Source organism: Leptodactylus fuscus, chromosome 3, assembly GCF_031893055.1.
Source record: "Leptodactylus fuscus isolate aLepFus1 chromosome 3, aLepFus1.hap2, whole genome shotgun sequence".
In the NCBI taxonomy this organism is placed as follows: Eukaryota; Metazoa; Chordata; class Amphibia; order Anura; family Leptodactylidae; genus Leptodactylus; species Leptodactylus fuscus.
Window position 1 is genome coordinate 59,360,367 of NC_134267.1, and position 15,311 is coordinate 59,375,677.

Below are 15,311 nucleotides of genomic sequence, written 5' to 3' on the forward strand. Positions count from 1 at the left end.
GTGTTAAGAAGAGAAGCTTAGCTCCCTTCAGTGCACCATAAAGTGAATGGGCAATCATTAGCATGGGAAATCCAATCCTGGTTTCTATGGATTAAAAACCACAGATTCTCCAGTTATGTGAACATACTAATATTATACAGTCAAGCATTTAACACTTGCTGATACTAAAATAATAGGCAAACCAAGACCAGACGCTATTTGCCTTATTAGATTGACTGGCAAGTAATGAAACAACATTCATTTATACAAGGAACACATAAAAGTAACTACAAGACAGATAGAGAACCAGCAGAACTTTACCAGGGCAAGTCACTACACTATAAATCATTAAACATATCATGAGTGCGACTTACATCCAGCCACTGGTCCATGTGGTAGTCCATATCTTTTTTCACTGGCCTTGAATCACAGCCATGGATTCGTTTTAGCTCCACTAGCAAATGTTTTCCTTTGTTGGTGAATTCGTCCAGTTCTTTCTGATTTTCATTCAGTTCGGTTTTGGCCGATTCATGCTTGAAAAACCATGAAAGTTACATTAGTGATTCTCAGCTTATCTAGCTCCTCTCTTTGGTTTACTCTACAATTAACATGAAGCTCTTTCTTAGCACATGAAAGGTTTCCAAAGAACGTATTTTTCAAGAATATGATTTATACACATGAATGATCAGGTCATAAGAGACACATTCAACTCTTTGAGCTGACTATCAATAGCTTAGCAAGTCGGAATAAGAAACATGATTGACTACGCGGTGTCACAGAGAACACCTGCCGAAAACACTTCTCTGCCTTCACCAATACAAATGTCGGTTCATGAGGACAGCCCATGTCTTTATACCCAAGCAGCTTTGGCACACTCAAGCCACCTGAGTATTACTTGGGTAGTCATTTAAAGGGATTCTACCACTAAAATCAATTTTTTTGTCAGTCACACGTAAGAATGGCCTTAAGAAAGGCTATGCTTCATCTACCTTTAGATGTCTTCTCCGCGTCGCAGTTCCGTAGAAACCCCGGTTTTCGTCAGTATGCAAATGAGTTCTCAAGCAGCACTGGGGGCGGTCCCCAGCACTCAAACACCACTGGGGGCATCCCCAATGCTGCGAGAGAACTCACCAGCATCGCCACCACAAATTAAAATTTGATTTTAATGGTAGAATTAGGGTTCAGCCAATTTTGAGATTTCAGGATCGTTTTTAAAATCCCATATCCGATCATTTTCCATTCGAACCCAATCCCAATTCCGATCCCAATGCAAGTCAATGGGATTTTTTTAATAATCGAAGATCGGATTTTTAAAACGATCCTATTCACTTCTCAGCATGGAGTCTAAAAATTGAACGCTTTAATTGTTAGACTCCACGCTGTGTAATGATGAAAAAAAATCCTCTGGCTACTTAGTCCACCCCTGGTGTCCACTTACCTGCACAGAAGCGCTGCTGCTGGACCGGTCGCCGCTGTTCTCGCCTCGCTGCCCCCGCCTCCCAGGTTAGTGTTATAGACCTAGGAAGAAGGCGGGGCTTGTGGCTTAGGAGAGTGTGGGTGGGTACAGGGCAGGGAGCAGCGAGGCGAGAACAGGAGTGAGAACAGGGGGACCGGACCAGCGGCAGCGCTTCTGTGCAGGTAAGTGTTCACATATGCTGATGTGTTCCGTCGGTAAGAGTCCGCACGAGGACCTCTATGGATGGAACACAAGCGCAACTGCAAGCGCTGTGCAGTTCAAGCACACGGACCCCATTATAGTCTATGGGGCCCGTACGCTTCAACTGCACAGCGCTTGCAGTTGCGCTTGTGTTCCGTTCATAGGGGTCCTCATGCAGACTATTACGGACGGAACACATCAGCATATGTGAACCAAGCCTTAAGCTACTAGAGATGTTAGCTAGTCTCCCATTAGAATGAATGGACGCAGCCTGCACGCAGGGGGTTAAGCGGCTGGACGCCGGCACAGGCTGTGTTCCGGATGCATCCATTCATTCCTATGGGACCTAGCAAACATTGTTAGATTTTCCCACAATGTTTGGCCAGTAGCAAAGCATTGTGGAAAATAACCTCCGACCTCGATCCCAAATAAAAAGATGGGGATGGGAATTCCAATCGGAATCGTGAAATTTACTCGATCGCTGATCGGAATCTGATCTTTTCCGATCCCAATCGCTCAACCCCAGATAGAATCCCTTTAATCGATACTAAAAATCAGCTAATACTGGAGGGGTCTCTAAAGAAAAAGCAATGTCCAATAAGCTGATCCACTAGATAGGGGATAAATACTAATGTAGTTTTGAGTCTTCCATTTTCCCAGTTGCAAGTCCACAGCCAGTAGTTTAATGGAGCAGGAGTTGAACACATGAACTCGCGCTTTATGTAATCTCAAAGGAATTGCTATATTTGTAAGTGCTACAGCCTTTGAATGAAGTGGAAGTATATATTCTCTACCGACACTCCACTCATCTCCTCCTGGGTGCAGTCCTGCAGTTGGAGGGAACAGGGGAGACAATGGGTAGGGGTCCCCGCAGTCAGACTCCCACCAATTTAGCCAGAGGATAAATAATAACTTAGCATTACCAGAATAGCCCTTTAAGTGTTACGACTTCTTATCTTAAACGGCCATAAAACTTATGTCTTTCTCCTTGTTATACCAACCTTTGCGATGGTACGTCGGATATCTTCCTGGTCTTTTAAAGTTGACTTAATTGTTATCATGTTTTCTGCATTCTCTATAAGTCTAGTAATAGAAGACCTCAGATGTTCATATCCTTTCATTAGGTCAATAAGAACCAAACATTGCTCTTGACTATAATAAAAGAAAAAAATGTTTACAATCCATGGTTAGTACAAGTAAAGGCTTTATTCTATGGAATTATTCTATAGGTTGTTAAGCACTTTGTGAATGTAGGAATAATGCAGATGTGGGAGTATTGCTGTATTTACTTCTTTAGGATTGATGGAGGTAGCACTTGGCTATTTATGGACCTTTGGTCCCACATGTCCACTATTGATCCATTCACAAAGCAAATTCAGGGACCCTAGTTCTCCGAAGAGTCAGATCCCTATGATCCGATGTTTATCCTGTAGATAGGTAATGGATAATCCTGGTAACCATTATTAACTTTAATGTTTTATCAGTTAAAGGTTTGTAACCCCCACAATAACAGGTTTTAGGATAAGATATTACCTACACAATAATAGAAACCTAATGGCTGAGACCTTCATAACCCCTGGAACCTAAGAATAGCGCAGTGCTGCACAACATTGTGGTAAGACGTGGGGCTACACTTTACCAACAATGTTTTGTTGACTTTATTCCAGTGATCAGTGGCAACTTCACATTATATACATTGAATGTCTTTATTCTCTTTGCCCTCCATTATATGTTTGAAGGCTATAATAAGAGATTAAACCCCATTTATACTAGGTCTATCTTTATACAAATTTAATGTTTTTGTTATATCAATGACAAGTGAAATACAGTGTAAATGGTATTGATCGCTTATAACTGACTGTAATAGTGTGCACTATATAACTTAACTAAATACATATTGTAATACAAAGATGGTTTGTAGAAGGCCATGGCCCCTTATATGTTTACCTGTCACTGATCAGCTTGTTTGTGTCTTCCCAAGTCATGATCAGACCATTCAGCTCTTTATCTGCTTCTGCAGCCATGGATAAATCCTTCTGGGCAATCTGCTTTGCTTTGTCCATAAGCCACTGTTTTTCATGTTGGTAAGAGTTAATTTCTTCCTCCAGTTCATTGAAAAATTTCAATCTGTATTCAACAGGATAGCCATACTTAGAGGACATTACCGGAAATGTGTCACAGGAACAAGACTTAATAACAGTAAAATGGTTAGTGCAAATGTAACACTAAATCCCTACTTGAGTACCAAAATTAAATAAACAAATAACAATATGTCTAATTCATCAACTGAGCAATGTGTTATATTTCATATGGAAAATTAATAATAACAGCTACTAAGATTCTCTGTAATTGTGAATGATTGACAACTATTTTTAAAATGTATTTACAAAAGATACAACAGTAAAGATAGCTATATTAAATTATTGTTGGCCAAACCTGCCAATTTCACTTTGACCAGCCAATCATATAAGGTTTATGAGGCAGCAGTCATGGAAAAGAAGGAAAGGATTTTAACATGCCTTATCTTCCTTTTAACTCTTTTTGTCTGTATCTTCAAGAATTCTCTAAACAAGTAACCTAGCACTATGAATTATCAGCTATAAATCGAATGGAAGACCCTGTGGAGTACTTTTTTTTGCCTTTTGTTTCTATTGTTAAAGCATGGACAAGACTCAAGACCTGATTCAGCTGGAGTTTTCCTGTGTGCACATGTGCCTGTTACCATCCTCCCAGGAGCTAAGGACAGCATGGACACCATGCAGCATGGAGGAGAAACCTGCATGGAAGTGTGGACTTCTTCTTTTCAAGGAGATGATTTTTGGAGTCTATTGCTGATGTGTGAAGATGCCTACAGCTGACTGGTATTTCTTTCTTTATCTGTGGACACGTGGGACTCTGTTACAGCCTGGGAATCACCCACCTACCCTATGAGTTTATGGAAGCTTGGCAAGAGAGCAGCACCCTGTCTACCTGGATGGCCTCAGACTTCTTTGGGCAGTAGAACACAGTGGTAAGAAGAAAGTAGGAGGGCTTGTGATGAAGGACATTTGGGGCATTTTTTGTGGTTAATGGACAATAGTGCTGATGCAAGATACCGAACTATCAGCTGTGAGCATGAGATCTCACCACTTACCAAAGGAACTGCCACATGTTATCGTGATAGCTGCATATGTCCCCCACCTCTGCAAAAAAACGTTTCTGTCTGTTATATCTACATGCTGTGACCCCCCCCTCGTGTCCTCCAACCACGGTCTGGCTGTATTATCAACATCACTCCACACAGAGAACTAAATGATCCTGCAGTGTGTCTGTGTTTCTTTCTTTTTAGTTGCTATGACTCCTAGAATTTCTCTATCTGCCATGAGCTTGTATGTGTTTTTTTCTCTCTTGTTATATGCTATTGTACTGTCTATGAAACTGTATTACTGAAATTTCCCCATTGTGGGACTATTAAAGGATAATCTTATCTTATCGGTCTTTCTCAGGGAAGATAAGACCCTGCCAGGGGTGTCTGGCAGCAACTTGCCTATCCTGATACGGAACACAATTGGCTTGTATGGATATAGGGAGGATCTGAAGGAATGGAGTTGGCCAAATAAATATTTGGCTGATGGTTATCTAACATGCATGGTTAGCATAGTTTTTACCAAAAAAATCCTGTTAGAATGCAGCCAACTCTACACAAAACCATTCACTTACAGTATTAATATGGCTGTATCAGCCATTACGAACACATGTCCTGAGTTTACCTTTGCTGAAGAGCCTGTAATGTTGGGTCTTTCATCTCTTCACTGTCTGCCTTTTCTTCAATATCTTCAATAGTCTTGAGCAGTTTCTCTCTACAATCAATAAATGATTGCCAAAGTGCCCCAAGAGCCTCTGCTTCACTACGTTTTGTTCCCAGAAACTTCTGAACTTTCTCCAGTTCCAGACTTAGGTTATCGGCCAGCGCTCTGCAGGAAGTCCTCTGATCAGAAGTGGAGTTCTTGAGATGGTACTGTGCTTTGGTGAGGGCTGTATCTAGTCCTACAGACAGAGCTATTAATTCATCAATTTCCTTGGCAACTCTGTTTATTTCGTTCTCCACAGATTCTGACTTGTCTTTGTCTAAACTGCCTGCCCCTTCTACCATTTCTTTTAAGTGACAGACAACATTCAGAGATTCTTGGTGCATTTGTAAGAAGGAGCCTAACCTAGAGAGTGATTCTTGCCGTCTATCGGTAATCTGAATCGTCTCTTCAAATAGCTGTATACAGTCTGTGACCCTTCCTTCCAATAGTGAATGATCATCCGGAATGGTGAAAGTGCACAATTTAGTGAGCTGATCCTTCAAATGATCTATTTCCTTCTGTTGTGTTTTCACTTTTTCTATATGGTTCTGGAAGAAATAAGGAAAATAATGTTGGATGTGAAATATACTTAAAATATCCCTACTGAAGGGTCCAAGTGATTTTTTTTTTTTTAAGTGTTCCACGAACTGAGATTTAATGACAATCTGACCTTAATAAACTTTTGCAAGTGCGATGAATGACATGTACTGTATACCTGAAGAACCACATACAGTAAGGTTACCTTATTTAAAAGAACAGCAGATTCATGATCAGATGTGTTTATTTCAGAAGCATCCTGAAGGTCTTTAAGGAATTGTTTAATCCAGAGGGAAAATTCTAGTAACAAATCATCAAATTTCTGATGTTCTCCTACAATGGACTCCATGACACTGATCCTACAAATAGATGGGCGTAATAAGAATGTTATATTATCAATATTCACATATGGTGTTTAAAGCGTTAAAGTTAAGGCAATGCTCTGTGAGCTAAACACAACTAGTTTGTGGCAGTGTACATACTGTAATAGGACATATTTTTCCACAAAATCATAGTGTCTTATTGATGTGATATGACAGGGCTAATGTCTTACTGATCAATCTATGTGTATCGGTTGTGTATATATATACACACATATATTATCCATGTATCGTTTCTCTAGCTATAATTTTAATCATAGTTAATTTGTCCCCATAATCTTTGTTGCTATGAGTGTGGTTTGTGGTTGTTCCTGCTAATTTGGTTTGTCACTCTTTGTTATGGCCATATCCCCATGTTTATGGCCATAATTAGGTTTTCTATTAATGCACCCATTACTTGGAGAAGGTGTGATTTCCTTGGTCCTTTCAGGCCAGCTGACCAGAGAAAGAGTAGGAAGCCAGCTGTCTAGAAAAAGACAACTGAAAGCCCCTAGTTTAGAGTGGTATAAAGACCTGGAAATTAGTTAGTTCAGCTCAGCACTGGGCAATGAATATGCGCGCCGTGCAAGATTGGAAATGATCAACCGATGGGTATATATCAGTGCATGATATATAATGGGGCTCCATATCTAGAGAACTATTACATCATTTTTAACCACAGTTAAGGGCCAGTTCACATCTGCGCCCGGGTCTCCGTTTCGGAGGTTTCCGTTTCCTGCCCCAAACTGGACAGGAGATGGAAACCTGCAGTCATTTTTCAAACCCATTAATTTGAATGGGTTTGGAAAGTGTCCGGCCGTGAGCGCCGGTGAGCTTTTTGTGCTGTCCGCGGCGAAACCGTTTTTTTTTTAACTGGACACAGAGTCGGACATGCAGGACTTTGTGTCCAGTTAAAAAAAAAACAGTTTTGCCATGGAGAGCAAAAAACGCTCACTGGCGCTCATGGCCTGACATGGTCTGTCAGGTTTCCGTCTTCTGTCGGCAGAAGACGGAAACCTGAAAACGTAGATCGGCGCTGGTGTGAACCCAGCGGAAGTATTATCTCTTTTCATGTATTACACACTTATTTTATTATATTCTGGTGTGATATTAGTAATTCTTTGACCATCTTTGAAATAACTTGTTAAAAGAAAAACCTGTTTGCTTACACATATGCAGGATATAACGGTATACCTAGAGGGGTATGTGCAAGTTTGTAGACTGTGAGTGGAAACACAAGTGTTCTCATTCATTGATAACAAACTAAACGCTTGAAATAATAAAAAAAAATAAAAATTCTACAGCCATTGAACCTTATTTACATAAAACTGAGGTCTTTAAGAACATGTCCTGAGAGAACTGACAGAGCCCTACAGATATCTTATTGTGACTGACCAGTACACCAGAAAAAGGACTGTCATCTGTGTTAACAACAAATGAACAGAACGGTGGACTATAAATGTGTGGCTTGACGTTGGACAGAAGGCTGTACAAGAGCATGTTTGCAAGTTAATAATATTCCTATAGTCCCAAAACAGTGGAATAATCATAAAATGGCAATAACAAATACGTTACCTTTTTGAAACAGCTTCTGGTAGTGTATTCCATCTCTGGGACAGCTTCTCAAGATGATCCCTCAGTTGCTGTACTCTGTTTTCAGAGGCTGTTGGATACAAAGATGCACACAACTGGACCAGAACTGTATATCGCTGAGACTGTGTGGTTAACTCTGCTTTCAGATCCTGGCAAAAAAAAACAAAAAAACATATATTAAGCTGTTAACCTTATCAGTGGATCAGTTTCTGTAATTTTAGGGTATGTTCAAGTTTTGTTATGTGGATTTTGGTGCATTTTTCTACACACAAATCCACTTTAAAAACACCTACACTTTAGTTCTGACAGGCTTAGGTTACATACAGAAGGACAAACAGCACACAGATAGAGATGAGCGAACACTATTCGAAACAGCCATTTCGAATAACACGCTCCCATAGAAATGAATGGAAGCGGCCGTCACGCCGACTTTGCCGGCAGCCGGGCTGCTTATCTCTCCGCGTGCTGGCTACGTCCATTCATTTCTATGGGAGCGTGCTATTCGAAACAGCTGTTTCAAATAGTGTTCGCTCATCTTTACACACAGATATTTATGCTCTGTCCATACTTTTCACAGACCTACTGTATACGCTTGAATGAATGAATGACCCCAGATGGCAGAAGAGACAGGATTAGTTTCTGCCATGACCTTTTTTTTTAGATCAGAGTCACGACTCCCAAATTGGCTTTTGGAAGTCACAGTCATGTGCATGTGGGCACAGAAATGAATTGGTCAGTATGCTATTGGTTAAATAATATGCTAACAGTATGCTATTGGTGGTATTATATACCACTAGAAAGCTGACAGCTTTGAAGGTATGTGCCCGATGCCAGAGAAATCAAAATTGTTAGTTTCAGCACCGATATCCCTCCACTGTCAGAAGGGCAGGCCTTACAGCTCACTGTCATCACTGGGCTGTGAGGAATGACTCCCCTGAAAGTACAAGGCTAGGTTAAGAATACTGTCATGGGAGGCATTCCTCAAAGCTCAGCGATGACACTGAGCTGTAAGGCTCACCCTTCTAACAGCGGAAGGATATTGGTGCTGAAACTAATAGCACCAATATCTCTGGCACCAGAGTGTGTAATGGCAAACTTGAAAGTGAATTCTACTTTCTAATGGTATATCACACCACCAACGTCAGAGGATTCAAAAGACGGCACACTGACAGAAACTAAAAGTGTGTACATGTTGCCTAATGTCACAGTTTTAGCACAATTTTTGCCAAGATAGAAAAAGATGCCACTTTTTTCAGCAAAATGAAACTGAAGCACTCATTGCTGACTTCTATTGAAAACAATGTGAGGGTCCAGTCACACGAAGTAACGTGCCGCGTGATGTGGCACGTATACGGCGTGTGAGACTTTGCGCGCCGTAAAAGCTCCCATTGATTTCAATGGGAGTCTGGATCGTATACGCCGTGTTATTTTGCGACCGTGATTTTGCGGCAAAATCACGGCCGCAAAATAACACGGCATATACGATCCAGACTCCCATTGAAATCAATGGGAGCTTTTACGGCGCGCAAAGTCTCACACGCCGTATACGTGCCACATCACGCGGCACGTTACTCCGTGTGAATGGACCCTGACTTTAGTGGGGCATTTTTGGATGCAATTTTCCTTGCAAAAAACACACTAAAAATCGTGAAAAAAAATCTGTTTGAACACACCCATATAATTCCTGACTTAGGTTGAGGCCCCACATTGCGGAAAAGCAGCTTTTTCTGTTGCATATTTTGCTGCGGTTTTTTGAGCCAAAGCCAAGAGTGGCTACAAAAGGAATGGGAAATATGGAAGGATACAGAGAATAAAGGAAGTTCTTATACTTCTACCTTCTGCCCAATGCACTCCTGGCTTTGTCTCAAAAACCTGCAGCAAAATCTGCAACTAAAAATGATGCGTTTATGCTATGTGGGGGCCTCAGCCTTAGGCTATGTTCACATCTCCATTAGGATTTCAGTTTTTCTGCTGTATTATAGAAACAGGAAATCCCAACTTGGTTTGATGCATCATATGACAGAAACAAACAGAATTGACCAATTGACCCCATTGATCATGATGGGATCTGTAGAGATTATGACAGGATCTAGAATGCAATTTGCTTGTTGCGGTCAGGGTTAATTCACTCGTGCGCCCCTGTCCAGTGTTTGCCATTCCGCCGGGTTTCTGTCCTCAGCCCCAGCGAAACTGGACAGGGGACGGAAACCCGATGGTCAGCTTTAAAACCCATTCACTTGAATGGGTTTGTAAAGGTGACCGCTGGTGTCCACCTGCAGCCTGTCCATTTTTTTTCAGCTGGACACAAAGTCCTGCATGTCCAACTTGTTGTCCGGCCGAAAAAAAAACGGTTTCCCCATGGACAGGCCACAGGTGGACACCGGTGGTCACCTTTACAAACCCATTCAAGTGAATGTGTTTTAAAGCTGACCGGGTTTCTGTCCCCTGTCCAGTTTCACCCAGGCTGAGGATGGAAACCCAGCAGAATGGCAAACACTAGACAGGGGCGTAAGTGTGAACGAATCCTCACTGACAAAAATATTTATTACATGTTATTCTCAAACCTGAAGTGACTTCATTACAGCTTCCAGTTTTGTCTTGTCAGCAGAGAGCTGTCCTTGCTGAGGACTGGCCAAAGCTTCACTTGTTTCAAGCCATGTCACAATAGAAGAAAGTTCCTTTTCTTGTCTAGAAGTGAAAAGTAAAGTTTTTTTTTTATATAGAGGAAAATGTTAAATGGGTTGTCCAGAAATTTCAAAACTCAGTCATAGAAATTTGAAATATTCCAAAAAAAAAAAAATCATACTCACCTGTCTCTAGCACTCTGGTGTGGATCTCCGCTGTCCAGTGGACGCTGTGTCTTTTTACCGCACATGACTGCTGAGCCCCATCACCGGCCTCTGTGGCCACATGAAAGGAACTGGCAATAACACTCACAAATGTCACCGGTTCTTTCCTGTGACCTCCACAAGCAAAGTCATTGTGTGCACTGGATCAGACAGCAGCAGCAGATACCAAAGCGCCCAGAACAAGTGAGTATGATTTTTTTTTTCTTAATGTTTCACCTAACCTAGCATCCTCCCCAAGTTTTGAAACTCCTCGACAATGTCAACGACAACTTAAGTATGACTATAATTTTTTCTCTATAAAGCTGAAAATAAGGTTTTAGAGCCAAGCACACAATATCAGATAGGTTTTTGCACACTTTTACTGAGCCTCAAACACATGGCCATCTTTGTATGGAGTTGTAATAAAGCCTCCATAAACTTCTTTGGGGCCTTACTGTATTTATCTACGCCACTAATTTCATACAGACACATACAAAGATATTTTCTGTCTGATTCCATAAATGTAGTAGGATACTCCAATGGTTTCTTGTATGTTTCTTGCCATGTACCTGAGGTCATGGGGCATGTGGTAAAATTGAAAAAAGAGCAATACTCACCTACCCGGGTCCCCTATTTGGGTGGTGCATCCTCTGTTCTCTCCAAGGAAGGTACTGCCTAGGCTAGAAGTGCAGAGGCTCAGACGACCTCACTTACCTCAGCTGACCATAGCAGTCACTTCAACCTCTGCACTTCCATCTGACCAGAACCTGAACTGGAAAGAACAGGCGTGCACCACCTAAAAGGAGGAACAAGGTGAACCTTGCTTCTTTTATTTTACCGCACCTCCACCCCCTGTGTTTTCCAGGTATATTGGAAAACCCCTTTTAACATAATAGTAATAGGTATATGTAACATATAAAAGCATTTACAAAAAAAAAATATTGTATATGTATTTTATTTTACCCTCAGCTGTCATTTCACTATCTTATATTTCATAGTTTTTCAGTATCTTACCTCTGCCAATGAACTAACAGTTGCTCCAACAAAGAAAGCCTTTCTTTAGCCTGTGTAGTCACAACTTCACATTTGGTTTGAAGGTTGGCAATGACCTGCATTGAGTTACTCTTGTTTGGGAGTTTGCGAGTGCCAGCACTCAGAGAATGGATACTGTTCTTTAACATTTCAACCTCATGACAGAGATCCTATAGATGAAAATGAGGTATCATCAGTAAGAACAAGGCAATTTATAAACTCTATCACAAGACACCATTTTTACATATACATCCAACAGCGAATAATGTGACACACCTTCTATTATGATACTATACACTTGTTATACACTAGTTACTCTCATGCGTTCTCTTCTCCAACCACCCAAATATTTTGACTACAACCATGACCAAAGGGTTTTGCCCATGAAGCATGGAGCCGGGCTGGAACCTCTGCAGCTATGCACAGAGATAGCTGGCCCTATTCTCTTGTGGTCCCCAGCCTGCTACTTCCAAGTTTGGTGGGCGGAGGACCGGAACCACTGAAGGAGTCTGTAGGGGTTGACGGTCTCCTCCGCTCCACTAGATCGCGGATTTTCATGGCAGGGGGGGGGGGTCATGTGGCGGGCCGGCATCTATTTAATTTAGGCTTTGGCTCGCTGCTGGCTATTCAGTTAATCCTGTCAGCTCCTCCCTGCGTTCTTCTGGTCTCCTGCTGTCTGAACTGCCATGTAACTCTCCTGACTATGATTCCTGCCTGCCGTTTTTGTACCCCCGTATCTGCCTCCTGTTGTAACATTGTTTGCCTTCTAGACCACCTTTCCTTGACCTGCGTTTCTGTACTGTGTGACTTCCAGTGATTGACGCAGCTTGCCTGACTACCCTTACATCTAGTCCTTCTGTACTATGTGGCCTCCAGTATATGACCCAGCTTGTCTGACTACGCTTCACCTCATCCTTTGGTACTGCATGAGCTTCTGGTGCCAACCTGGCTAGTAAAAAAACTTCTACAGTGCTTCTGCTATCTTTTGGAGTACTCCTGCAACTGCATTTATCTCTGTTGCCAATTCCACCTGCTTCTACGCCCGTTAAGGTGAGTGGATTTTGAGATTCTGGGTCCTGCTGTTACTTGTGGTGTGCTGTGCGTTTGGCGCTCTCTGAGCAGTTGCAGTTCTGGGCCTCTGAGTCATCCAAGTCCATCAACTCCATCAGGAGCTCTCGTGAAGACCTCTGGGGCCTAGTTCTGCTACAGTTTGGAGGGCGTTGGGTGTTCAGCGCTCTTTTATCTCAGTGTGCAGGGAAGTCCGGTCTCCCGTGACTAACTATTCTAACTATCTGTCTGTGTTGTATTTGGTTCATAACAGAATTATCCTGGTATTGTGATATCATTGTGCATTACCTGCACTGTAAAATCACTATTTAAAGGAAAACAAAATAATGAAAAACTTTTCAAGTTCTAAATTACTGTTTTAGGAGGTCATGGTAGAGTGCTGCCCCAAGTTTTGCTATATGGCCCCATGGTTACTTGTTACGCCCCTGCCACAAAGATAATAATAATAATACTAAATTTTATTTATACATCGCCAACATATTCCGCAGCACTGTACAATTTGTAGGGTTAAATTACAGACAGAAAGATACATTATAAAGAAAGTCATTTCACACAATGGGACTGAGGGCCCTACTCGCAAGAACTTACAATCTATGAAGTAGAGGGGGTGACACAAGAGGTAGCAGGGGCGGCATTGCTTATACAGTGGTAAGACAGTTTTGTAATAGAGGTGACTGTCATTACACAAACATAAAACTTTATGAGCGGTCACTAGTCATGTCCTTTAACATGTGGATGGAGCTTGGACATAGAGAGTTAGCCTGAAATGGCATCATATCATGTGGGGTAATGTGGGAGCTGGAACAGAGGAGGGTTAGATTTTGTGGATTCTAATGACGGTACGGAGGGGTTTACATTAGGAATTGTGATAGGCCTGTCTGGAAAGATGTGTCTTTAGTTTGTGCTTGAAGCTGTAGAAATTGGGAGTTTATCTGATTGTCCGGGAGAGAGCATTCCAGAGAAGTGGTACAACTCAGGAGAAGTCTTGAATACGAGCGTGGGAAGTTCTGATAATAGAGGATGTAAGTGTTAGGTCATTGAGTGAACGGAGAACACGGGTTGGGCGGTAGACAGAGATAAGGGAGGAAATGTAGGGAGGTGCAGCATTATGGAGAGCCTTGTGGATGAGGGTGATAACTTTATATTTTATTCTATAATGAATAGGCAGCCAATGTAGTGACTGGCACAGACCAGAGGCATCGCTGTAGCGTCTAGACTGATAGATGAGCCTGGCCGCTGCATTCAGAATAGATTGTTGAGGGGAGAGTTTAGTGAGGGGAACACCGATTAGTAAGGAGTTACAGTAGTCAAGGCGAGAATGAATCAGAGAGACAATAAGTGTCTTTAGTGTATCTCTGGTAAGGAAAGGGCGTATTCTGGAGATGTTTTTGAGGTGGAGGTGACATGAGCATGTGAGTGATTCAATATGGGGAGTGAAGGAAAGGTCTGCGCAAAACATAACCCTGAGGCAGCGGGCATTCTGCCTAGGAGTTATAGTAAGGCCAGAGACTGCAATGGATATATCAGGGACAAATCTGATAATTATAAGATAATTATCCAAAGCAGTCCCATAGATGAGAGATGAATGCAGTGACAATGCAAATATGTAATTTTTCTCGTTTAGACAGGGGTACAAGGTCTATGTTCTTTTTTTGGTGGAGGACCAACTTCTTTAAAGTGTACTGTAATCCCAGAAAATAACTAAGACCCCAAAATTGTAATAAAAGGAATTACCTTTTGTTCATTTCCCTTACCTGATGGCAGTGTAGGGCTTTGTACGTTTCTGCTCCAGACGAACAGTTTTTAACCGGCAGCGCTAAAGAAGCTTCGATAGTTTCTAAAGAAGTCTGAATCTGTAAAGAAGCAAATATGTTATTGCTAGAAGACACCTATGCACATTAAACAAATGTGATGACAATGGACAATTTCATCCATAACTAACAAGAAAGTTAATAACAAACAATCCATCACAAAGCATCATCGCCTGTAAAAAGAAAAAAAAAAAGGTTGGCCATATTTGAAATGTTCAGTCCAAAGATTAAAGATCTTTTCTTTATGAACAATCTTATGAACATCTTATGGTGTATGGCTGGAGAATGAACATTCACTAATCGTCCACTTATCATCCAACTTCTATCTATAGTGTACAACCATCTTTACACATCTTCTAACCTACACTAAACACCTGAAATTATCAAAGTAAAGCAATAGATAACTCCAGTGTTTCTACAGTCTTACTATGAAGGAAAAGCTCATGAATTCATAATTCCTAACAACTTCCTATTACAAAAAAAGGAATGAAAATGTGATCCTGATTTACAAAGCTGGAGATGGGTGGTGACAGCAGCCAGTTTAACAACAGCACTATAAATTAGCCACATATTTAACATAAATGAAGAAAGAATGGCTTCTGTACCAAGTGACTTGT

At 41.5% G+C, this 15,311-nt stretch overlaps 1 protein-coding gene across 7 annotated transcripts in view; it reads right to left on the reverse strand.

Moving 5' to 3' along the window:
- The window catches only part of SYNE1 (spectrin repeat containing nuclear envelope protein 1), a 274,048-nt gene that overhangs the window by 149,824 nt on the left and 108,913 nt on the right, over positions 1–15,311 (reverse strand). For all 7 annotated transcript variants that reach the window (XM_075267635.1, XM_075267636.1, XM_075267637.1 and 4 more), the window contains 9 exons: positions 14,638–14,736; positions 11,798–11,985; positions 10,520–10,643; positions 7,938–8,104; positions 6,209–6,362; positions 5,386–6,014; positions 3,584–3,763; positions 2,638–2,788; positions 354–512 (listed from right to left, as the gene is read on the reverse strand). In XM_075267635.1, coding sequence (XP_075123736.1) covers positions 354–512; positions 2,638–2,788; positions 3,584–3,763; positions 5,386–6,014; positions 6,209–6,362; positions 7,938–8,104; positions 10,520–10,643; positions 11,798–11,985; positions 14,638–14,736 — 1,851 coding nt within the window. The remainder of the gene's footprint in view (positions 1–353; positions 513–2,637; positions 2,789–3,583; positions 3,764–5,385; positions 6,015–6,208; positions 6,363–7,937; positions 8,105–10,519; positions 10,644–11,797; positions 11,986–14,637; positions 14,737–15,311) is intronic.